Source organism: Urocampus carinirostris, chromosome 11, assembly GCF_059441175.1.
Source record: "Urocampus carinirostris isolate Australia breed hairy pipefish chromosome 11, RoL_Ucar_1.0, whole genome shotgun sequence".
In the NCBI taxonomy this organism is placed as follows: Eukaryota; Metazoa; Chordata; class Actinopteri; order Syngnathiformes; family Syngnathidae; genus Urocampus; species Urocampus carinirostris.
This window is the reverse complement of record NC_142359.1, coordinates 1,249,501-1,275,720: the sequence shown is the minus strand read 5'-3', so window position 1 is coordinate 1,275,720 and position 26,220 is coordinate 1,249,501. Positions and strand designations below refer to the sequence as shown.

The 26,220-nt window shown below is 40.9% G+C and overlaps 1 protein-coding gene across 1 annotated transcript in view; it reads left to right on the top strand.

The window, feature by feature from the left end:
* The window catches only part of LOC148356142 (voltage-dependent calcium channel subunit alpha-2/delta-1-like), a 122,264-nt gene extending 98,848 nt beyond the window's left edge, over nucleotides 1–23,416 (top strand). The window contains exons 32-38 of the mRNA XM_088346849.1: nucleotides 182–334; nucleotides 6,711–6,763; nucleotides 8,201–8,256; nucleotides 8,331–8,457; nucleotides 13,692–13,804; nucleotides 16,838–16,920; nucleotides 19,338–23,416. Coding sequence (XP_088202975.1) covers nucleotides 182–334; nucleotides 6,711–6,763; nucleotides 8,201–8,256; nucleotides 8,331–8,457; nucleotides 13,692–13,804; nucleotides 16,838–16,920; nucleotides 19,338–19,460 — 708 coding nt within the window. The 3' untranslated portion in view covers nucleotides 19,461–23,416. The remainder of the gene's footprint in view (nucleotides 1–181; nucleotides 335–6,710; nucleotides 6,764–8,200; nucleotides 8,257–8,330; nucleotides 8,458–13,691; nucleotides 13,805–16,837; nucleotides 16,921–19,337) is intronic.
* The last annotated feature ends 2,804 nt before the right edge of the window (nucleotides 23,417–26,220 follow it).

Sequence of the window (26,220 nt, the reverse complement as noted above, 5' to 3'; positions counted from 1 at the left end):
TAATCTGTCGGCATTATCTTGTGTTTTGGAGTTGGATTTATAGTTTTGGGGTATCTGGTTTCGGGCTCATGGTGATGTTTCCATTTTAAAATCCCGAGAGTTTGCACCTTCCGATGTTTTTTGATATTCCGGTAAACACGGTGGTCAAGAATTAAATGTCCCGTCCCTGGTTGTGCTTCAGATTGGACGTTTTTTCGGCATGATGGACCCCATCCTGATGGTCAGCCTGCTCAACGACACGCTCTACACCTCCAAGAAGTCCTTCGACTACCAGTCGTTGTGCGATCCCGTCAAGGAGACCAAAGCGGCGGCGGGCCTCCGATCCGTCTTCGTGGTGAGTCGCAAAAGAAATACACATATGTTAAAAACATACTATATAAAGGGTTCGTACGGGTGCTTGAAATCCTTGCAAATGCCTGATTTTCAAGGACAGGGAAATGCTTGAAATTGTTGCCATTGCCGTGTTAAACATTGCAGATGTATTTGTGGACCTGCAAACTACTTGATTTTCACTGGATTTCTTTTATAACCCCTTGATGTTCCTGTCTAATTGGCCTAAAATACCAATCCAGGACGTACCAGTGTTCATTTGAGCTGTGAAAAGTGATGGGTGCCGGGGACTGGCATGCTCAAAAATCTATGGGTCCCAACAGAGATCTATGGCTCCCCAAAATTTAGTCTTATCTGGGTTGAAATTCTAGATCGGCGACAAATATATAAATAAATCTATATATTCATTCAGTTTTAATCATCACACTTAATTGGTAATACAAAGCAGTTATCACTTCAGATTTTTCACTTTACAAAAATACTGTACATTATACAAAATTATATTGCTGAAATATTAGTCTCTATATTCATGCAGTTTTAATCACTTCAGATTTTTCAGTTCATATATTCTTGGTGGTTTGCTGTCCCGCCACAGTTGTAATGCCTTCTCAAAGACCAATTGCAGCAACGGAATTTCCATAGCTAATTTGTGGTTTTCATTGTCAAGCCGATCCAATGTGTTTTTCTGAAAGTTCGTATTGCGAAATGATTGATGCAATCCAGTTTTTTTGTCACTCTGGGCGCACGCATCACAGAACATGTAGCCTCCATTATCATCCTCATAGCGTCACCAGGAATATAATTGAGTCCATTTTGGAAGAAAAGTACTTTTCTTGCTAGGAGTATTCTTTTGTTTATTATCTTTCGTCGAATCGTTCGCTCCAAAACACGTGTTTTCCTTGCCTCCGCGGTCTTCTGAAGAATTTCTCCGTTGTTTTTTCGTGCCGGAATTATTGCCGTTTTCTGTATTATGTTTCGACTTATTACCGACACTGAAGAAATGACCAATTTTTGGTTGATTTTTCACCTAACACCAATTGTTTTTACGGAGGCAAACTTCTCTTTCACTCGACAACCACCAAAACAATGAAGTCATGTCGAAGCAACGAGATCTCGTTTGCCGAGATCGGCGTGCGGCCGAAAACTCGAACCGCGAGACCAAAACAACAATGGCGGATCTGCCTGACGAAAAGTTTGGAGTGCGGTAAATCTTTGTTAAAAAAAAAAAGTAATCGGGTAATAATGACCATTTGGTGTCAAAAAAGTTGCGTCCCGGGGACGCACGTTGATTTGAGACCATGCGTCCTCAGCAAAAATCATGCGTCTAGGACGCAGGGACGCCGGCAAACCAGAACACTGACTTACCCAAGGTCAATTGAATGCTGTTCTTGAAGTATTTGGAGAAAATGGATGCTTTTGCTCTCTATTGAAAAGGGAACACTCTTAAGTTCTGTCCCAAATTACTGCAAGTACCACTAACATTGCGTCATCAAAATTGGAACACACAGAAATAGAATGTTTTAATACTCACCTGAATTTGTTTTTTTTTGCGATCATATGCCTGCAAAAGAGTGTGGCATGGGCATCTTAGCTGGTAAACAGCTAGGACAGTAGCATTGAAGCCTTACCTTAAATTTGATCACAACCTGAAAAATTCAACATTGTATTTTACCCGTTTATCTAAAGGTATGTCGAAGCATTTCCAAAAGCGGCCATTTGGAGACGACCGGTTTACAGCTCTAAAACCTTTGCAACCGTTTATTTTACTTCGGCCAATTTTTTTTTAGACATTTTGAAAGAGTTGTCAATGGTTGACTTCTCTTTCTAGAAATGAATCACCTACATTTGCGCGTAATAGTGGATCCTGACTTGCATTGCTCTGATTTGAATACATTTAAAAAAAATTGTATACATTTACATTGGGAATTTCATTTTCTTATGTGTCAATCATCATTTCATTCGGTTACTACTGGCTGAAGATATTTCGAGCTACAGGAGGCGATCTTTGCTTTGTCAAACAAGCCTGTATAGACTCATGTATGCTGTTGACGGGAACAAATCCTACTATTGGCCAAGAGTGGTGTCAATCAAAAGGTCCGAGGCTTACGACCATATTGGGAATCATTTTTCGAGTCTGTTTATTTTTAAAGGCGATTTTTGGAGCGATACGAACGGATTACAACAAGGATCGTCAAACCATGTAGGAATGCTTTTAGGTGGATTTTTTTTAAAACTCCTCTTCGTTTATCAACAGTCAGCAGGCCGTCGGAGCGTTAAGGGGTTAATGGTACTGGATAAATAGAAAAATAGACTTTGAAAGTCCTTAAAGTGCTTGAATTTGACCAGGAAGAAAGCAAACACGCGTTGTTAGGAATTAAACTATTATAATATAGCGTTTACCAAATTGTTCGAATTGGTTATCTGACTCCATTAACCAAGCACGAACTTCATTCTCCTAACAATGCATGCTCTTCTCTTAATTTAGGGAAAAATATTGACAAGAGACAGGCATTTCCACACGGGGCAGATTCAATTTCTTAAAGTATTTAACTAAGTGAACTCCATCGAATTAGCCGAATTAGTGTCGCTCGAGTCTTCGTCGAGCCTCCTCTCTCGATTCCCTTCCTCTGCCCACGCCTTTCTCCCAAGCCGGCGTGTCGGCTCCTCCCATGGGCGGGCCAGAGAAAAGCCCCCACGTGGCCACACCCTCTCGGAGAAGAGCGTCGCGATGTCTGTCCTCGTGCGTCTGGCCTTCTGCGTCAGAGTCCCGTTATCGAAAGAACTAAACAAAACATTCGGAACGGTGTGACCTGAAGCTCACTCGTTGAAAATCTTCATTGCACTCGAAAAATGTCATTTGTATTTGATCGTACAAAATCCTTTAGAGTCAAATGTATGAAATCCTTCAGTGTCGACGGATGAAACAGACGTACGCTACCCGCTTACTCACAAACATCCGGGAAAACCAGTGAAAGAGTGATACATTTTCACGGCAAGGATGAGAAGAGAATACGAGGTCGAGCAAAAGCTAAAAGGGAGCGAACAGGATTAGCTGCTCTCCTCCACGAGACGAGCGGCAGACGCTGTTCTTCGTCATCCTGACATTTTTGGGAAAAGAAAAAATGTACTGGTGTAGAAGTTGTGCTATAACAGCTAACATAGCAATCTGTCAAATGCATTAACAGCTCCTCCTTTTATGATGCTTCTTGTCACATTCTGACTTTTTTCACCCTCTTCCTTTTTTTTTTTCTTCCAGTACTTGGACACTATTTCGTATTTACTTCTTCTGGAAATGACTAATATGGGGAGAGAAAATCGGAGTGTCCACTTTGTAATTTAATCAAATGTCAAATTTTAATTCATGTCTGAAATTGAATTTGAAAAAGAAAACTCCACTCTATCTTCCTACGTTCTGAAATGTTTTAAAACGGAAATGCATGTCAAAAGTTGACACAAGATTACAATTTTCCTGTTGATGTTCTTCAACGTGATTTGCCAGCAGTGTTAAAGAGACAGTGTGTATCATTTGCCCGCAATAAGTAAAAAGACAAATATAAGCTACAGAGAATGACTATACTCACCGTTTTTCTTCTCGTGGTATGTCAGACATATGCAAGTATTTAATAAAAGCACTGCCTCCCACTCCTTTCTATCCATCTTTCTATCCATTTATCTATCTATCTAGACATCTATCTATCTAGACATCTATCTATCTCTATCTCTATATCTATTTCTATATCTCTATATCTATTTCTATATCTCTATATCTATTTCTATATCTCTATATCTATTTCTATATCTCTCTATCTATCTCTACATCTATTTCTATATCTCTATATCTATCCCTATATCTATCTATCTCTATCGGTATCTATCTCTACATATCTATATCTGTATTGGTATCTATATCTATGTATCTCCATCTATGAAATGAAATGAAACTCCATCTCCATCTATCCATATCTATCTATCTCTATGTATCTCCATCTATCCATATCTATCTATCTCTATGTACCTCTACCTATATCTATCTATCTCTCTATGTATCTATCTATCTAGATATCTGTCTAGACATCTAAACATCTATCTAGACATCTATCTCTATCTATCTCTATATCTCTCTATATCTATTTCTATATCTCCATATCTATCTCTATATCTATTTCTATATCTCTATATCTATTTCTAAATATATCTCTATATCTCTAAATATATCTCTATACCTCTATCTATCTACAGGGAGTGCAGAATTATTAGGCAAGTTGTATTTTTGAGGATTAATTTTATTATTGAACAACAACCATGTTCTTAATGAACCCAAAAGTCTCATTAATATCAAAGCTGAATATTTTGGAAGTTGGAGTGGGCCTTTTTTAGTTTTAGCTATTTTAGGAGGATATCTGTGTGTGCAGGTGACTATTACTGTGCATAATTATTAGGCAACTTAAAAAAAACAAATGTATACCCATTTCAATTATTTATTTTCAGCAGGGAAACCAATATAACAGCTCAACATTCACAAATATACATTTCTGACATTCAAAAACAAAACAAAAACAAATCAGTGACCAATATAGCCACCTTTCTTTGCAAGGACACTCAAAAGCCTGCCATCCATGGATTCTGTCAGTGCTTTGATCTGTTCACGATCAACATTGCGTGCAGCAGCAACCAAAGCCTCCCAGACACTGTTCAGAGAGGTGTACTGTTTTCCCTCCTTGTAAATCTCACATTTGATGAGGGACCACAGGTTCTCTATGGGGTTCAGATCAGGTGAACAAGGAGGCCATGTCATTAGTTTTTCTTCTTTTAGACCCTTTCTTGCCAGCCACGCTGTGGAGTACTTGGATGCGTGTGATGGAGCGTTGTCCTGCATGAAAATCATGTTTTTCTTGAAGGATGCGGACTTCTTCCTGTACCACTGCTTGAAGAAGGTGTCTTCCAGAAACTGGCAGTAGGACTGGGAGTTGAGCTTGAGTCCATCCTCAACCCGAAAAGGCCCCACAAGCTCATTTTTGATGATACCAGCCCATACCAGTACCCCACCTCCACCTTGCTGGCATCTGAGGCGGACTGGAGCTCTCTGCCCTTTACCGATCCAGCCACGGGCCCATCCATCTGGCCCATCAAGACTCACTCTCATTTCATCAGTCCATAAAACCTTAGAAAAATCCGTCTTGAGATTTTTCTTGGCCCAGTCTTGACGTTTCAGCTTGTGTGTCTTGTTCAGTGGTGGTCGTTTTTCAGCCTTTCTTACCTTGGCCATGTCTCTGAGTATTGCACACCTTGTGCTTTAGGGCACTCCAGTGATGTTGCAGCTCTGAAATATGGCAAAACTGGTGGCAAGTGGCATCTTGGCAGCTGTACGCTTGACTTTTCTCAGTTCACGGGCAGTTATTTTGCGCCTTGGTTTTTCTACGCGCTTCTTGCGACCCTGTTGACTATTTTGAATGTAACGCTTGATTGTTCGATGATCACGCTTCAGAAGCTTGGCAATTTTAAGAGTGCTGCATCCCTCTGCAAGATATCTCACTATTTTTGACTTTTCAGAGCCTGTCAAGTCCCTCTTCTGACCCATTTTGCCAAAGGAAAGGAAGTTGCCTAATAATTATGCACACCTGATATAGGGTGTTGATGTCATTAGACCACACCCCTTCTCATTACAGAGATGCATATCACCTGATATGCTTAATTGGTAGTAGGCTTTCGAGCCTATACAGCTTGGAGTAAGACAACATGCATAAAGAGGATGATGTGGTCAAAATACTCATTTGCCTAATAATTCTGCACTCCCTGTATATCTCTATACCTCTATCTATCTCTATCGATATCTATCTATATCTACATATCTATATCTGTATCTATCTCTATGTCTCTCTCTCTCTCTCTCTCTCTCTCTCTATCTATATCTATCTCTCTATCTCTCAATATCTATCTATCTAGTGAAATAAAATGTGCTGAAGAATCAGCTTTTGTCTAGAGAGCGTGTTTGGCAGTGTTTTTTTCAATTTTGTCCAAAAATCTATGACGTGGCTCTCTCGATTTCTTTTGAAAACTTTTTTTTGCTTTTGTGGCACAAAAAGGTTCCCCACCCCTGGTGTAAAGTATAGTACTTTGATCACTTTAATAATAGTTATTTAGAGTTTTTTGTTTTACCCACAATTCCTCCAGGCCTCATCTTTTTTGCGCAAAGAGAATATCTTTTCGTTCGCTCGTCTAGAATTCTTTTATATACGATGAAAACAACGTCGACCGCGTGACTCGACATGTGTCGGCAACGAGGTTCTGGCATGCTAGCTCTAATCCAAACAAGATGTCCTTCGATATTTTGATTCGAACCTCATGTTGTTGTTATCTGTTATGTTGCTTTTTTTTTTCAGCCCTCCGTCGCTGATATTTTGAACCTGGGCTGGTGGGCCTCCGCCGCAGCCTGGTGAGTCCTTTCGTATCAATCCTTTATCTCTAATAATGAATACCTCGGTATATTAGTATACCTGAGTATACTTCATAATACGGTATGTTGTGCAATCGCTTGCATGCGACTGGAAAACGTGCTGTGGCCTAATGGATTTAACAGCTTGTTTTTCACCCGGCCGGGGGTCAAACTCATTTGAGCTCGGGGGCCACAGAGTAGAAAAACGACTCTCACAGGGGCCAAACGAGTAGATTAAAGAAAAGGAGAGAGGGAGATAAAGAGAGAGAGAAAGACAGATGATAAGAAATAACTAGAGGGAAATAAAAAATGGTAAATGGTCTGCATTTCTACAGCACTTTTCAAGTCAATGAAGAGCTCCCAAAGCACTTTACAATGTGCTTTACACTTACCCATTCACACACACACTCACACACCAATATGGAGTCAGGATTCTAACGTTTTGAGGATAATCAAGATGCTAAATGGTCTGCTTTTCTGTAGCGCTTTTCAAGTCAATGAAGACCTCCCAAACCGCTTTACAATGTGCTTCACACTTACCCATTCGCACACACACTCACACACCAATAGGGAGTCAGCCTCCAAACGTTTTGAGGATAATCAAGATGCTAAAAGGTAAATGTTCTGCATTTCTATAGCACTTTTCAAATCAATGAAGACCTCCCAAAGCTTTTTACAATGTGCTTCACACTTACCCATTCACACACACACACACACACACATCAATAGGGAGTCAGCCTCCAAAGGTTTTGAGGATAATCAAGATGCTAAATGGTAAATGTTCTGCATTTCTAGAGCGCTTTTCAAGTCAATGAAGACCTCCCAAAGCGCTTTACAATGTGTTTCACACTTACCCATTCACACACACACATTCACACACCAATACGAAGTCAGCCTCCAAACGTTTTGAGGATAATCAAGATGCAGAATGTTCTGCATTTCTATAGCGCTTTTCAAGTCAAGACCTCCCAAAGCGCTCTACAATGTGCTTCACACTTACCCATTCGCACACACACTCACACAGCAATAGGGAGTCAGCCTCTAAACTTTTTGAGGATAATCAAGATGCTAATGGTAAATGGTCTGCATTTCTATAGTGCTTTTCAAGTCAAGACCTCCCAAAGCGCTCTACAATGTGCTTCACACTTACCCATTCACACACACTCACACACCAATAGGGAGTCAGCCATGTAAGGCGCCAACCTGCTTATTGGGGGCATTAGGGATTTAATGTCTTGCCCAGGGACACTTTGACATATAACACAAAGGAGCCGAGAATCGAACCTGCGATCACTTGATCCCAAGACGAGCGCTCTACCTCCTGAGCCAATGAAAGAGAGGGATGAATGGAAAAAAACTGAGAAAAAGACTCAGATAGAAAACAATCGGTCACAATTGCCGCGGGGATTGTTTCAGTTTTGGTTATTTTGCTCTCAGGTCGATCCTGCAACAGTTGCTCGTCAGCATTACATTCCCGAATTACCTGGATGCAGGTGAGTCTGCTTTCAATCGATACCTCTCCAAAGCTCATGAAATAACAGTTCAATTTTTTTTGGGGGGGGCACAGCCGACATGGAGGAGGACATGTCCGATGTCGTGCACAAGGAAGTCTGCATCACCGAGCAGATCCAGTACTACTTTGAGACCACCGAGCTCTCCTTCAGAGGAACCGTCGACTGCGATACCTGCTCCAGGTAACAGAAAGTCTCAAAGACACTTTGTATGCGTTTGACAGGGTTGTACGTTCGCTTGAAATCCGGTAAAACGCTCGACCTTGAAAATGTTTGTTTTCAAGGTCAGGAAAATGCTTCAAATTCTTACATTGTTTCTCGACAGTCCGAAATAACAAAATAGTAAAATCGACGCGACACGGCAGCTGGCGTTGTCATGCGAAGCGTCATCGCCACCTACAGGTGCGTTAGGACGGGTGCATCTAAGAGTCCAAAAGAAAGAGATACATCTCTTCACAGTGGGAGAGGCAGCGCTTTCTACTCATATGAAAGATAACTTGCAGCAGGACTCTCAAAGCTAGAAATAGCTGGCTAGATTTTGGCCAAATTGCATGCAAAAAATGTAAAAAGCTAGCTCGATGGCTTGCTAATTATATAAAAATGTAGGATAATAGCTAGCTACAAAGCTAAGAAGGTAGCCAGATTTCCCCTTAAAATACATCAATAAAAAGATTAATAAATACATTTGCCTAATACATGAATATATTCTCATTCTATTATTAATTGCTTGAAAATACTTATCAATGCTTGATTTTTTCATCTTTGAAGCCCATCAACTGCAATTTATTTCTTTGAATTTTTAAAGTAACACTTAAGTGCGTTATAACTATGTTTTTAAAAATAGGGTTGGATAGACTCCGTCAACCAATACAAAACCATTTTACTAGAAAATCTTAATGACCCAGGGCTGATGAGCTCTTGTCAGAACAGTTCTGTGGGCACCTCAACTGTCCTTCGGAGGCACCAAGTTGGAGAGCCCAGACTCTCAGAGATGACTAGCTTAAACTAGGATTTTTATGTAACAGATTGATATCCTGTATGCTCAAAGTTTTCATTTTTTTCTAAATTGAGAACGGTGAAAGGAAGAAGAGGACTACAGGGGTACTTCTATTTACGGATTTAATTTAGTCTGGCAGTAGCTTCGTAAGTAGAGGCGCGTTTCGAATATGAATGCGCTAATCGGCCCCAAGCCCCGCAAAAGGACTATATGATATATTTTTAAAGAAATTCTAAAAAAAAAAAGAAAACTGATCCAATGACGTCTGCTTTTGACCATCTGTCAGAAATGGCCGGGCTTGTCAGCACTTTTTCCAGGCAATTCCTTGGAATTTTGCTGAAACGTCTTTATTCCGGGCCGATTGAACGATCGCTGCGTCCTCCTCTCCGCTATTTTGCCGGAAACCCTCCTCCTTCTCGTCTCTCAACTCTGACGGTGACATGAAGAGCATGCTGGGATAACGCTTGCGCACGGGGTTGCCAGGCAGATTCGAAGCGATAGCCGGTGTGTTTACATAGGGGAATCTCTGGGAGCGGCGAATAGCGGCGCCTACTGTGTTTTTGAGTTTGTATCTTGAAGGTCCTTTGTAACTTGAGGCAACATTTTCCCGTTCAGGTAGCCTAAAACCTTCGTATGTAGAAAAATTGATAAACACATGGACTTTTTTATAGTGTAATATTCTAGAATATTCTGTTGTTCCGTGCACGATTTTTGTATCCATCCAAAACTTAAATATCGCATAGAAGAGAATTAAAAATCCTATTCATCGGCGAACCGAACAAATAATCGACCGATTCATCAATTACGGAAATAATCGTTGGTTTCGGCCCCGAGCGACGAGCGAAAGGTTCGAATTCTCCGAGCGCCCCGCGCTTGTAAAAACCCGGCATGCCGCGAAGGTGAAGTCGAGTCCCGGCACGTTTTAAGTCCGCTTTGCGTGCGGTGTTTTAAGACCCCCCCGGTGCTGCCTAATGGAGTGCCTGCGCTAAATGCGCCCCAGAGCATTCATGGCACACGTTCCCCCTTTTTTAACGAGCGCCATAAAAAAGCAGAGAAAATTATCGGTGCACCCTTCGAGTCGATTGTTTTTTTTCTTCCAACTTGGAGTTTTTGTTCCGACGAAGTTTTTGTAATCACAGGTGTAAAGTCTTATTTCAGGTCGTGTCCTGTTTTTTCGTTTTATAAGATAAGCAGCTGCTTTTGATTCGCTTTGTATTTGTTTCATTCTCTTGAAAAAGTTATACAGGTCCTTTTATGTTATCTTAGTCACTCATTTCATCTAATGAAGGGTTTACCCTTCTCGTTTTCCAGTGTCCTTCCAGTAAGACCAGTTAAAGAAAATACTTTTTTTTAAATTCCTTTTTGTTGCTTATATTGTATCCTGATCTACACCTTTAGACTGCAAATGTAACTGTATCCAGTTTCTGAAATGACGTCTTTTTTTTTTCCTCCAAATCAAACGTTTGCTTTATTTCAATTTCGAAATCTTCACGCGTTATAGAAATTTCGGAATTTCAGTCCGTTTGGCAATATGCTTACTCGGCAGCCAATCAGAAGCCTGCAGGAATCAAGCCAAAACCTCAGCCGCAGAAGGAAAAATCAAAAGAAGCTAACAAAATGCATGACACTCCAAAATGTAAACGTACATGAAAAGCATGGTGGAAAGAGGAGTTCACGTGGCTTGTAGCAGATGCATCAAAAACACAAGAAAAATTGAGAAGTGGTTAGGAATCAAGCCAAAACCTCAGCCCCAAAAGACAAATTCAAAAGAAGCTAACAAAATGCATGACGCTCCAAAACGTACAGGTACATTAAAAGCATGGTGGAAAGAGGAGTTCACGTGGCTTGTAGCAGATGCATCGAAAACACAAGAAAAATGGATAAATGGTTAGGATACAAGCCAAAACCTCAGCCCCGGAAGAAAGATTCAAAAGAAGCTAACAAAATTGATGACGCTCCAAAACGTAAAGGTAAATTAAAAGCATCGCGGAAAGAGGAGTTCACGTGGATTGTAGCAGACACACCGAAAACACAAGAAAAATGGATAAATATTGGTAAAATGGCGGCGCCCTCTGTTGGCTGCGGCTGCATCGGCTCGCTACAACGGGTCAGGTGTATCGACATTTCGTTCTAACAAAGAATGACAATACAAAGGAAATTATTATTATTATTATTATTAAATGGTTAGGATACAAGCCAAAACCTCAGCCCCAGAAGAAATATTCAAAAGAAGCTAACAAAATTGATGACGCTCCAAAACGTAAAGGTACATTAAAAGTATCGCGGAAAAAGGAGTTCACGTGGATTGTAGCGGACGACGCAACGCAAACATTGCATGAATGAAGAGGAGTCAATACAGGGACATACGGATGGCAGAGGGAAAACATGTAATGAATGTTATACGTAGATTTATAATAAACTTAAATTTAAAGTGTCGTACTGTTATATACTCTGATAATCAATCCTTAATACTTTGCAACAATGTTGTTTTTTTTGCGATGAGTCGTCTTATTGTGTTTCGAGTTGTGAAAAATGGGGCAGGCCACTTTTCAGAGTTGTCTACCCGGGAGTCCAATAATATTTTTTGTCATGAGTTTTAGACACTGCTGTATCTTATTTTTTAATGGATCATTTGAACTTTTTTGCACAATTTCATGGTCCTGCACCAGGGTTGAGTAGAGTTACTTTAACTTGATTACTTTTAATGACTTTTGGATGACTCCAATAGCAAATATGCTAATAAAAGACAAAAGAAACTAAATAGGAATAAAATGATGACTCACAACACGCGGTAAGCTTTCTCTCCTGGCTTTGATCTCTTTGATCTCCGGCAAAACGAACATAAAATGCGGCAAAAACAAAATGAAAATCAATCCAACATCATTTTTGCCGTTCCATGTATTCCGTTACTCCCCGAGCCTGCACAAAATGGAGTCATTTGATTCCTATTTAGTTTCTTTTGTTTTTTTTATGAGCATATTTGGTATCGGAGTAATCCAAAAGTCATTGAAAGTAATCCAGTTAAAGTAACCCTACCCAACCCTGTCCTGCACCGTATATTAAAGTATAGATTTGCAAACGAAATCCTAGGGGTGTTCCTTAAAAACATAATAAGGCATTAAGCCGGCATATGTTTGGCTGATTTTATCCTCAAGTGGGTTGCACGAAAGCAGGTTAAATTTAGCTCTGCTCAGTGACTATGATAATGGATTATCTACATAGAACTTGGTCCAGAATTAAGTTGGCACTTCTACTGTCAATCAGGTGAAAAGGCAATGTTTTTTTTCTAGCATTTCTATTGACTTACTTGATCACGTTGCATTATTTTAATCAGCGTGCATTCAAAGGTTATATATAGTCTATAGAGCAGGGGTGTCAAACAGGCGGCCCGGGGGCCGGATAAGGCACGCTAAGAGAATGAATCCGGCCCGTGAGACAACGCTCAGTGAAGCGAAAGAGAAAAACGAGTTGCAGGTTGAAATATGTACACTTGATGTTGCCAAAGCCAGGTGCCTCTCACAAACGATATATTTGTATTTCTTGCTCTCTCTCTCTCTCTCTCTTTCTCCCTTTCTCTCTCTCTCTCTGTCTACCTCCCTCCCTCCCTTTTCTCTCTCTCTATCTCTCTCTTTCAGTCGCTTTCTTTGTTCCTCTATGTCTTGGTCTCTTTCTGTGTCTTTTGCTCCCTCCTCATTATTTCCTTTTCTGTCTTCTCTCCTTCTCTTCTCTCTCTTTCTCTCTTTCTATTTCTCTTTGGATTTCTTTCTTTCCCTCTCCTTCTTCCCCCTCTCACTATTTCTCTATCTCTTCACGTTCTCTCACTCTCTATCTCTCTCTATTTCACTCTCTCTGTCTCTTTTTCTCTGTTCCTCTTTGTCTCTTTCCCTCTGTCTTTGTACCTTCTTTTGCTTTCTCTTCATTATTTTCCTTTCACTTTCTCCCCTTCTCTGTTTTTCTTTATCTGTTTCTCTTTGGATTTCTTTCTTTATCTCTATTTCTTTCCCCCTCCCTCACTATTTCTCTTTTTATCTCTTTTGTTTCTCACATTATATCCCTCTCTATCTTTCTTTGTCCCACCCCATCTCTTTTTCTCTCCCTCTCTTTCCCTTATTTAGTTCTCTCTCTTTTTCTTTCGCTCTAATCTACTAGGCCGGCCACAGAGAGAATTTTTGTTCTATCGTGTGGCCCTTAAGTTAAATTGAGTTTGACACCCGTGCTATAGAGACTTTTTCAATAAAGTGTGTAGTCTGTATAATTAATACTCATCCAAATAGTAAATGTAACTGTCGGGCCATGTGTTGCTGTACGAGTCCGATTACAATCAGAGCTTTGATTCACGTTAATTGAAGTCTATTGCTGTTTTGGAGATTCCGATTCTGAACAGTCGCACGTTTTTTGTTTTTGTGCCGCCGTTTTTCAGGTTGTACCATGCCGAGAAGCTTCCCCGAACCAACCTGGTTTTCATCATCGCCGACGCCAAACTCAGCTGCTCGTCCTGTGACACCAGTCCGCTTGTGCAAGACGAGCAGCAGTGTATCCTTTATCACACCTAATCCGGAGTGCCTTGCAAAAGTATTGTCCCCATTTTTTAGGCTTTATAGATTCAAAAAACTCAAAATCCATTTTATGAATCGACAATATGTGAGACACTATTGTGAAAAGAAACTACCGTAAATTCCGGACTATGGAGCGCACTTGATTATAAGCCGCACCCACCACATTTTAAGAGGATAACCGCTTTTGTACTTACACAAGCCGCACCTGTATATAAGCCGCATGCGCCCACATTAAAACATGTAACACAATCACAAAAGTAACCCAAACACGACTTTAAGTCCCGCGATTGAAACTAAATATAAAGTACACAGTCCGAAATCACAGACGGCAAACTGAACGGAAAATGATACCGGTACTTAAGACCTGCAGAGTCCGGGTCCCATTAAAAGTAATCCAAGGAAAAAAAGTCTATATTTCCAAAGGTAAGGGTGGGAAAAATATATATCCACCGCTGCGTCCAAAAACACGTCTCACCTTTACTCCACTTCCCGTCAGCCCCCGTTGTTTTCGCCCCTTCTTTTTGATTCGCCCATGGAAAACATATCAGAATAGGTCTCTAATATACATTACAAAAATATACAGTTGCAAATACATATTATACATGGTTACACATATTTACAAAGAAAGACGGTACACCGAGTTTTCAAAGCTTTAATAATAATAATAAAACTTTCATCCCAAATCGTGACTGTGACAGGTAGCAACACGCTACTAGCAACACGCTCGCAAGACAGTAAACGGGTCTGTTAAAAATATTTACCGTACTTGTAAAAATCACGGTAAACTGTTCTCATCTTCCTCCTTATAACTGACGCCATCAAAGTCATCTTCCTCGGTGTCGGAAAGAAACTTTGTCATATAGACGTCGTCCCACGCTCCCTTATTCTAAAACACGCTAGCAACACGCTCGCAAAGTAAGTTTTACGTGCAATAGCTCTGTTTCCTTCTTATCGGATTGCTCGATTGCTTTTAGCTTGAAAGCTGCTCATGTGCCTTTCTTTTTGCAATTTGCATGATGAGGATATGTCTACGCTAATTTAATTTGTGCACAAGCTAAGAAGTTGCAGTCTTCCTCTGCACATATATTCCACCAGTCTAAATCTTACCTTTTGTACCCGAGCGCCGCTGGCAGCCGTTAGAAAAATGACATCAATTGGCCGCATCACTGAATAAGCCGCAGGGTTGAATGTTTGGGAAAAAAGTAGCGGCTTATAGTCCGGGATTTACGGTAGATATTTTACCAACAAAGAATGGTCTGTTCTCCAGTGTCTTCTTTCACAGACCGTTTAAACTGAGGCTTAATGACTTCGCTAGTCACAGTATGTGACGTGCAAGGATAATATTGATCTATATTTCAAATCAAATTAACTAAAAGTACTGTACTTTATATATGATTTTTTTGGGGGGGGATCAAGTGTTAGCTAAAGTGTAATTAATTAAATTGGAGAAAATAATGCAAAATGATAATCTGCAAAGAAGTGAAACCGCGAAAAGTAACCATAATACAGCGAGGTATTACTGGATTTATTCCGTGTTAAAGTTCATTCTCATTTAACGTCACAATTTTGGGATTTTCTTCTTCAAAATGGCTGCATTTTCACATAAAATTGAGATTATTATGAATACAATGAGTATGTCATGTATTACCGTGCTGAGTGTCTGGAAATACTGAGTGAGGCACGCATTTCTCCTGCCTCATGGCAGAGGGCGATAGTGAGACCAAAGATTCTGATTTGGCACTCACTTCAGCTCCAAACAACAGAATTCGTGATCGTTTTAGCAAGCTAAGAGCAATTCAAGCCATTGACTAGACTTTTTTCTCATAAAATAGGATTACTTATTGATGTATTTATCCAAAAGGAGCAGCAAGATATGTTTTTTTTTTATGGCCCATTATGAGTTTTAAAAGGAGGCTGATAACCGGAATTTTGGAGCCTATATTCATTTGCCGTTAGAGCGCCAGAGTGGCCAACTCATGTTATGGTAGCAGCTAATCACTCCGCCTTTCACTTAAGCGTACTTTTCTCAATCACACATACGCTTGATTGACCAACTCATGTTATAATAAGAGCTAATACATCAGTCTCCACCTGAATGTGCTTTCCTAGAACAAGTAATTAAATAAGACATTCTTAATAATGCAAAACGAAACCAAAAACAGTCTTTATAACTTCAAATAAAACTTTTTATAGCTCTCTGAAACCTTTTACAGTAAACATATTTGAATTTTAACACAATTAACATGACAAATCTTTCACTAAAAGCAAAAACAAGGAGATGCAGGAAATACAATTATTTTAATCGCCAACTCGCATAAAGTTCCATCCATCCGTTATCTGCACCGCTTATCCTCAGTAGGGTCGCGGGGGTCCTAGAGCCCATCCCAGCCATCTCTGGGCAGTGGGTAGGGGACACCCTGAACTGGTTGCCAGCCAATCACAGAGACGGATAATTTACTTGTTCATTCCCACCTAGGGACAAATTGGACCAGCCACTTAACCTAACATGCATGATTTTTGGGATGTGGGAGGAAACCGGAGTGTCCGGAGGAAACCTACACAAGCACGGGGAGAACATGCAAACTCCACACAGGAGGTTCGATCTCATGACCTCAGAACTGTGCCGCACACGCGCTAACCACTGCGCCGCCATGCTAAAGTTACATGAACTTAAATACCTCCCTGATTTTTTAAAAATAATGAATATATTAAAATACTTATACAACTGACATGACTTAAACAAAAAGTGCACGGAAATTTGAAGTTGACGTCTAGGTAGGAGCAAATGCTACCCAAAAAAAACAGCCCTGGGGAGGAATGGGCGACACCAGGCTGTACTTGAATCCATGGTGAACCGTAAAAGACAATAAAACGTTTTTTTTTTTCTATGCAACAGTTTATATATTGCTTTCTTGTTCTGTAACGATGTCAGTCCATTGATTCGTAAATGGGACTGTGCCTCCTCACCTGACAGCAAAAAAAGTTGATGTTCCTGACTTGGCTTTCATAGCTGATGGTCCTGATCCCTGCGAGATATCTCAGACCCCTCGCTACAGGAAAGGTCCCGCCGTCTGCTTCGATAACAACGAACACGTAAGTCTCTACTCGGTGAGGTCTCTGTCTGGTACCTTCTCGAGAAGACTTTAAAAGGGTAAAGGTAAATCATCTGCGTCCTTTTCCAACTTTGTTTCCAACGTCCTTGCTACGGGGTTCCTACGGGTGCTTGGAATCCTTGAAAATTCTTGAATTTTCCCTAAAAACCCTCTATATTTTTTTTAAATATCGCCTGCAAGGGTTTGGAATTCAAAGAACATCAACATTATCGACCAATAAAGACAATGATGTAAACGATACATCCATCCATTTGCGCTGCTTATCCTCAGTAGGGTCACGGGGGTGTTGGAGCCCATCCCAGCCAGTGTTCCCACTAAGCTGCGCACGTGTGCAATTGCGCACTGCTCGCAGATTCTCAGCGCACAAGAAAATCTAGCCAGCGCACAAAAATCAGGGCTCCAAATTACTAATTAAGAAGCAACTGAAGTCAAAGTTACAGTGCATGAAGGTAAAAATACACGGGTTCCCCTGACGTTGTGTCCTAAATGCGGCATTTTGAAGTCAATGTCGACCGAAGTTGAAAAGTAAAGTCAGTAGAATTTGTCAAGAATCGGCTTCTTCGGCTCGGCTCACTAAAAGGAACCGGCTCTTTCGGGTCCTAAACGGCTCTTCAGGTCGTTTTTGCTTCTTTCATCCCAACATGACCAAATATCATGTACAATTCTGCATAAAATGACTTCAAGGAAGGGGGGAATAGAACAAAAAAGAAAAAAATACCAAAATGAAAAAGTAGTGAAAAGCTGAGAAAAAAAGAAACAAAAGGATGAGAAAAATAGGAAAAATTTAGAAAAAAGCCAGAAAAAAAGAAAAGAAAAACGTAGGGAAAAAGTAAATAGAGAACAAAAAGAAAAAAGTAACAGCTCGGAAAAATAAACACAATGAGATTATTTTTAAAGGAATTTAATTTACACAGAAAAAAGAAGAAAAAGTTTGTGTTGCTTTCAAATAATTTCCGATTATATCAAGTCCATCTTGTTGCCAACATTCCACAATTTTTTTTTTGTATTAAATACAGTTGTGTATCGTGCAACCGACTCAATAAGCCCCCAAAAATGTTAATATTATGCAACAAAATATATCAGGAAATAAAAAAAATGGATATCTTGTGAGAGAATTGTAAGAACAAATGGCCGTACAAGCTTTGCAATAGTACATGAGTCAATTCATTCAAAAGAGAAAAATTATTTTGCATTGCCGCAAACTCAGCAACATGTGACGTGATGTCAAGTTTTGGACATGTTTGATCATGATTTAGTTGCCACACTTGGGATTGCTGTTGCTCACTGTTGTTTCAAGCGTTGCTCACCGACTTTGTGTGAACGCTCAGACCCCTAAGGAAAATGACAGGGACCATTGATCCCAGCTAACTTCCCGCAATGGGCAGAGGAACACCCTCATCTACTACATTATAGTCAAAATAACAAACTGGCATACTCTGCAATCTCCTTTGCAGGTGTCCAATATTTAATATTAAGTAGAATAATAAATTTTCTTATTCAAACTATGAATTCATTTTATAATAAAGTCAAACTTGAGATGAAATGTGACAGAAGAGAATACCTGTATACTTACGTCGTGTCGCCGAGTTCGTCCATGATAAACAGCGCCACAGAAGAAGGGGGTGAGGTGGGAGGAGTTGAAGGAGGGTGGGGGGGTGAGCGAAGCGGTAACTCACCATGACTAAGCATTGTGTCAGGGCCTCCTCCTCCCCTTCACAATAAGAGTGTCCACACCGTTTTCTCCATTGCCATAAGCTCGCGCTTGCTCAAGTCAATAAATGCTTTTATTGAGAAGGTAAGGTATATTTTTTAGAGCCGCGAAGCTCTGAACCCGCAAAAGTGGAACCGTGAACTAGCGAGGTATACTGATTCAAGGGATAACCACAAACCTGTCTTTTTTCATTTTCTCCTTTTATACTTCCTTTTTTTCTTAACTTCTTTATACAACATCATCATTCGTCATATAATGCATCAAAGCAAGTGAGCCGTTGGAGAGCCGGCTCTCTCGAATGAGTTGAGCCGAAAAAGCCGCTTCTCTAAAAAGAGACGGACTTCCTTTCACGACCACATGAAATCCGATGTTTTTTATGACCGCGTGTATTTCAAATGTACACAATCAACCCCGCCTGTTGTTTTCAGATCAGATGGACTTACGACGTTTTAACTCCGGTTCTGCCATTGCGACTCGATGATTCCATTAGATGATATCCAAAGAAAATTCAAAACATTGTTGTAATGTAGGCCTACTGCTCCGCTTTCGCTTGGTTCACGTGTGATCAAAACGATGCTTAATGACATTTTCTTTCAAATACTACAAAATCAAATCTAGTATGTATAAACCAATAGGAAAGGACTATGTTCATATGTTCAACGTTGTCCTTCATGTCTAAACTCCAGGAGGAAGACCCTGACTGTGGCACGGGGTCCAGTTTGAGTCCCCCCGTGTTGCTCATCTCAGCCCTTCAGTTGGCGTTTTTTTGGGTGGCGAGCGGAAGCGGCCACCGCGCCGTCCCGTCGTGACCCGTCCTTACCCACCGCCATCTTTCGACCAGCATGCCTCCGGAAAGACCGACCGCAACAACTTGGATTGTCGGGTTGCCTTATCAAACGTTTCTTTCAACACTGCCAAAAGTTAGCATTGGTGCAATCCAGAGGGTTTCACCCCAAACTTCAAGACCCCATTTTTGTTTTGTTTTCTTTCATCTCTGGGAATTGTTTACCGGTCAAAACAGAATCCACGACCTCCACCTTTCTGGACTTCCCGGATGGAAAACTGCCATGCGTATGCGTCAACCAATCAGGATGGGACGGACCTGACCGAAAACTCTCCAGTGCCATGTACTCTGCGTGATTCAGATGCTAGCTTGTTCATTGGACGATTCCTCAAGGTCGGAGATGATGATCTGCACTTAACGTGTACAGCTACTGAAGTCCGTTTTATGGTTTTGCAGAACTAAATATGAATTGATGCAAACGGAGCTTTTTATGACTGACGGCTCCTCAAATTCTGTCACAGGTAAGAGAGAGGGACGCTTATGTCAAAATGATCCATTCAATAGGATTTCTTCGGGTCACATAGCCAAATAGGAAAGCAGATTAAGTCCCGCCCACTTCTGGTCGTTCCACCCAATAGGATTTAGGTAGGTCAGAAATCTGCTTTCCTGTTGGCTGGAGCGACCGGCTATGTGCCCGACTCAAATTCTATCGGCTGTGACGTCATTTGACGGGTCATTTTGTCTTAAGGGGCCCTCTCTCGCAGTCTTGTGTAGTTTTATTGTCTGTCTGCCAATTTGCAAAAGCGAATTTGGACGCTAAAGCCTCGGCGCTTTCTCGGTTCAGTGCCACTTCTTCAGCTACGATGTAGAGAAAGATGCTGTGACACTATCACGACGTTCACACGCAGGTTAATGGCAGGGTTGGGTAGGGTTACTTGAACTGGATTACTTTCAATGACTTTTGGATGACTCCAATACCAAATATGCTAATAAAAGACAAAATAAACTAAATATGAATAAAATGATGACTTACAATACGTGGTAAGCTTTCTCTCCTGGCTTTGATCTCTTTGATCTCCGGCAAAACGAACATCAAATGCGACGGAAACAAAATGAAAATCAATCCAAACAGCTTGCCGACATCATTTTTGCCATACCATGTGATCCGTTACTCCCCAAGCCTGCACAAAATCATTTGATTCCTATTTAATTTCCTTTTTCTTTTATTAGCATATTTGGTATTGGAGTAATCCAAAAGTAATTGAAGTAATCTAGTTAAAGTAACCCTACCCAACCCTGCTAGTGTATCCATTCAACTGATTCCACGACTTGCTGCTACTGTCACCCAAAAAATTGGACAAATTGTACATTCTAACTAAACAGCGATGACAAACCCTTCGTGGTCGAAGAGCAAACAATCACAGTACGCTTCTGCGCATCGATAAAATCGTCTTTTTTCAATTTCATACGATAAATGTTGCAATGTCTAGCTGAGTCAGGATGTGGCTCATGTCCTCACTTCCAATCGGGTTATTCCCAAATGTATACCGGGTTAACCTTTTTCTCTCGTTATGCAAACAGGAGACAGCGGTGACCTCTACATACGACATTGCGGGCATATCTAGTATTACTCGTATCTCAAAACAACGGAAAACCAATACATCCGTTCCCGGCCTCCTAAAATCGGGACTCTGTGGCAGGTAACACATGCTAATTGGAATGGGCTAATGTTAGCGGTGAGCGAGCTCAATCAGAATCAAGTCCTGTTTATTTGTTTGGCCCTTAATCACAAAGAGTCTCAAAGGGATGCACAGACCACAGATGATTGCAAACCACAGACTATTATGACACCATCCCCTGATCTAAAACCTACATGAGGGCAAGGAAAAACTCAAAAACCTCAGGATAAGTCAAATCATGTTTATTTGTTTGGCCCTTGATCACAAAGAGTCTCAAAGGGCTGCACAGATTACTGCAAACCACAGACTATTATGACACCATCCCCTGATCTAAAACCTTCATGAGGGCAAGGAAAAACTCAAAAACCTCAGGATGAGTCAAGTCATGTTTATTTGTTTGGCCCTTAATCACAAAGAGTCTCAAAGGGCTGCACAGACCACAGATGATTGCTAACCACAGACTATTCTGACACCATCCACTGATCTAAAACCTTCATGAGGGCAAGGAAAAACTCAAAAACCTCAGGATGAGTCAAGTCATGTTTATTTGTTTGGCCCTTAATCACAAAGAGTCTCAAAGGGCTGCACAGACCACAGATGATTGCAAACCACAGACTATTCTGACACCATTCCCTGATCTAAAATTTACATGAGGGCAAAGAAAAACTCAAAAACCTTAACATGAGGAAAATGAAGAAACCTGAAGTAATCCCCCTTCCAGGATGACCAGGACAAAACGGACGTTGCAATAATAAATAATACACAGATATTGTCAACATAAAATATAGGTTTTTCTTATGCTATATAATAGAAGTGTGTTTTAGATTTAAACAGCTTCATTATCATTGTATTTCTACGAGAGTAAAGTTGCACTCCGTCTGGCAAAAATAAACAATATAACGACTCATGAAAAGAAAGAAATATGTAATATAATATAAAGTATAAGAACTATACACAACTGTAATATTGCACTTCCAATTGGAACAGTCAACCTGACGAGAGAAAAATCACCCATAGCATAAAGTTATGGAAATGAAGTCGAGTGTGATTAAGTAAACAGTACAATGTAAAATCTTTAACGGTAAAAAAATCAATTGAAGAACTTTTCTGAAATAAAATATGTTTTCTGTTTTACAATTAAGTCAATAGCATCTAAAGTCAAAACTAACTAGAACAGTGCACTTTAAACTGGGGTATTGCACTAAGAACAGAAACGGAGACTGGACCCAATAGCGTTCGTTTTACTCAGCTTTTATTAAGAAAGAGAACAGTGCTTGCTTCCCTGATCCGATGATCGTCGGACACGGGTAGCAGATGGCAGGAACGCGGAAGTGGCACTTCCGTGTCGAGCGAGGGTCGTCGTAGGCGGCGGGAAAACAGGTCGACGGCCGGGACGGAGGAGCAAGGCAGAAACGGGTCCAGAAACAGGTCGGCGACAGGTAACAGGCAGGAAACGGGGCAACACGGGTCGATGGCCGGGACGGAGGAGCAAGGCAGAAACGGGTCCAGAAACAGGTCGGCAACGGGTATCAGGCAGGAGAAAACAGGGCAGGAGAATGTCCGATAGTACGGAGCCTGCCTAGCTGAAAGCATAGGTTGGCAGACGGTCTGACAGCTACCTCTTGGAAGAGGGGGGTTTAAAAAGAGTCAGGTGGCCAATCAAACGGGGCAGTCACAGGTGCCCCGAATCAGCCATCATGACAGAACAGGGACATTGCACTTTTCATTGGTCTGGAAATTCTCTTCACTTGGATTTTTTTGTCGTATGCAAGGCAAGATCCTTGCCCGACGTACATTTCGTATCTCGAATTTTTCGTATCTGGATGTAGAGTAACCACTGTATCTGGACTGCTCCATACCCCCACATTTTCATTTCAATCTGACTATTCCGCGCACGTCAACATCGCCGAAATTTATAACGAAACCCTAATACCGTGCTTGTGGGCGAACTAACAAGGTGTCGTTATTTACTAACACGGAGTTTCAAGAATACAAAAAAAAGCAAGTGCCATAATGGAATTCTCTCCTTTCAGAATTCCTAATATATGCAAGTTGATGATCAGCTCTTACTGCCTTCGTTTTTCCTTTAGGGAGACGGCGACGCTCGTCATATAGCGGATTTCCTAGCGTGCTAACGAGTGCTAAAATACAATGCTGTCCCCTTGGATGTGATATAAAGTCTTTTTCCGTTCGATAAAGCTTGGAGATTTTTGCAGGTTGCTGTGTGTTTGCGTGTGTGATGTTACCAAGTCCACAAAATGGAATGACGTTTTTCAAACGCCCTCGATCTCCAGGGTTGGGTAGGGTTACCCTAACTGGATTACTTTCAATTACTTTTGGATTACTCAGATACCAAATATGCTAATAAAAGACAAAAGAAACTAAATTTGAATGAAATGATCTGCATTTCTATAGCGCTTTTCAAGTCAAGACTTCCCAAAGCGCTTTACAATGTGCTCCACATTTCCCAATTGGGCGTATTAGGGGTTCAGTGTCTTACCCAAGGACACTCCGACATGTAACACGGACGAGCCGGGATTCGAAATGGGATCCCAAGACGAGCGCTCTACCTCTTGAGCTACTGCCGCCCCATGAAATGATGACTCACAACAGGTGGTAAGCTTTCTCTCCTGGCTTTGATCTCTTTGATCTCCGGCAAAATGACAGTACTGCAATGCATAGCGCTTGCATTTCCGTGTGCCCAAAATGAAAATCAATCCAAACAGCTTTTTGCCGTTCCATGTATTCGGTTACTCCCAAGCCTGCACAAAATGGAGTCATTTTATTCCCATTTAGTTTCTTTTGTCTTTTATTAGCGTATTTGGTGTCGGAGTCATCCAAAAGTCATTGAAAGTAATCCAGTTAAAGTAATCCTACCCAACCCTGTCGATCTCACGGAGATGGGTACTGTCAATCTCCCTCGATTGCGCTTTCAATGTTATACTGAAGTAGAACTTGTTTAAAAAAGTGTACAAAACCAAAGTTCCGATCGAACGCTATGTTTAGCCATGTGCAAAGATTCCCAATAAAATTTGATGGTAACAGTTTTGCTGCCATGGAGTGGATTTCTCCCCTCAACGGGTTCGCCAGACCTCCCTCTTTGGTCAGACATCTGCAACTCCATCCACATTCACGCTGGACTGGATGATGAGGTTTTTTATTATTACAGTTTCTGCAAATGGATGAGTCACAACATTAGCTTTTCTGTTGGCTTTGATCTCATTGCAGTTCTCTCTCTTGTAAGACTGCCAACAAAGCATATCAAAGAGCTTTCTTTTCACTTTACAGAAAATACATTTTAGAATATCACAATACATTTTTACATCCATTTTAACAAGATACTTTCAACAAGAGATCGTATAGTGGATTTTTAACGTTTACAATAGATTCAACATATTTTTCTTTAACCAACATCATCCTTTTTTAATGTATATGAAAAAATAGAAATAAAAACAATAATGAGTATAAAAACGGGTACAAGTTACCTGCAAATGGATGAGTCACAACATTAGCTTTTCTGTTGGCTTTGATCTCTTTGATCTCCACAAGGGGAATTCATAATTTAGTAAAACAGAAACAAAACGAAAATACCTAAACAGCTTGACAATATCAATCACATTACTGTGCATGTTGAGAGATTTGTCAGCTGGGGTTATAATGTTAAAAGTCGTGAGAGGGGGGGAAAAGAAAGGGAGAGGAAGAAAGAAATCCAAAGAGAAATAGAAAGACAGGAGAGAAAAGAAAGCGCAAAGGGTATGAAGAGAGAAAAAGAAAGAGAAAAGGAAGTTAGAGCAAAAGAGTATAAAAGACACAGAGAGAAAAAGAGACAAAAAAGCAACAAAAGAAGAGAAAAAGAGAGACGCAGAGAGTGAAAGAGACAGAGTGGGAGAAAAGGCGTGGAAAAGAGAGCGAGAGAGAGAGAGAAAGAAATACAAGTAGAGTATCTTTGTTCGAAGCACCTGGCTTCGGCAACATCAAGTTGACCTATTTCAACCTGCAGCTTGTTTTTCTCTTGCGCTTCTTTGAGTGTTGTCTCGCGGCCCGGATTCAATCCCTTAGCGGGCCTGATTTGGCCCGCGGGCTGCCTGTTTGACACTTGTGCATTATCTGCACCGCTTATCCTCAGTAGGGTCGCGGGGGCGCTGGAGCCCATCCTAGCTATCTCCTGGCCGTCTGCAGGGCACACAGAGACAGACAACTCACTGGCTCATTCCCACCCAGGGACAATTTGGACCGGCCAAGTAACCTGACATGCATGGGGAGAACATGCAAACTCCGCACAGGAGGTTGGATCTCATGCCCTCAGAACTGTGCCGCACACGCGCTAACCACTGTGCCGCCGTGCTGCCCTGTGAGAGATGTACAAGATATAAACTCTCTGTTGGCAGAATTATTCAGATAAAAACACTCGCGAATGGAGCGAGCACGGCGGAGCGGCCATCTTCCCAGTTTGCCCGGGCCGTACTAACAACTTTCGGTCGGTAGGCGTGGTTTATTGATGTCACACATAAACAGGAAATGAAGTCACACATAAGCGCGACTTTACAGTAAAATAAAATTGAGAAACGTATTCACAAAAAATGGAATTACCCTATTTTCCGCACTATAGGGCGCACCGGGTTATAGGGCGCACCCCCCAAAAATAGTTTTTGGTCCTATATCTTCCATAGATAAGGCGCACCGGATTATAAGGCGCTACAATGGGAACGTCGACAAAACAGTCAGATGGTTCAGTCCAACTTATTACCTCCTTAACATTCCCAAAGCTTGCAAAGACGCAAATACGTGTCTCGGACATATACGGAAACGGTGTCTGTACGATATCACTCAAATGCATCGTTTCAAATATCATTTAAAGTTTTGGGATTTAAGAAATGCCAACCATTCCTTAGTTTCTATTTTCTTTTTCGCTCGCAACTTTACTCTGCATATGACAATAAACAAACAAGAAACAAGATACCAGGAAAATATAGTTCTCACGTTCAATAATGATACGCAACCATGGTCTTCTTACAACCGTGAGTGTAGTAAATCCAGGAGAGTAAAATATTTACAAATATAGACTAATGAAACATGTTTCTTTATGGCGTAGTTTACCAAGCTTGC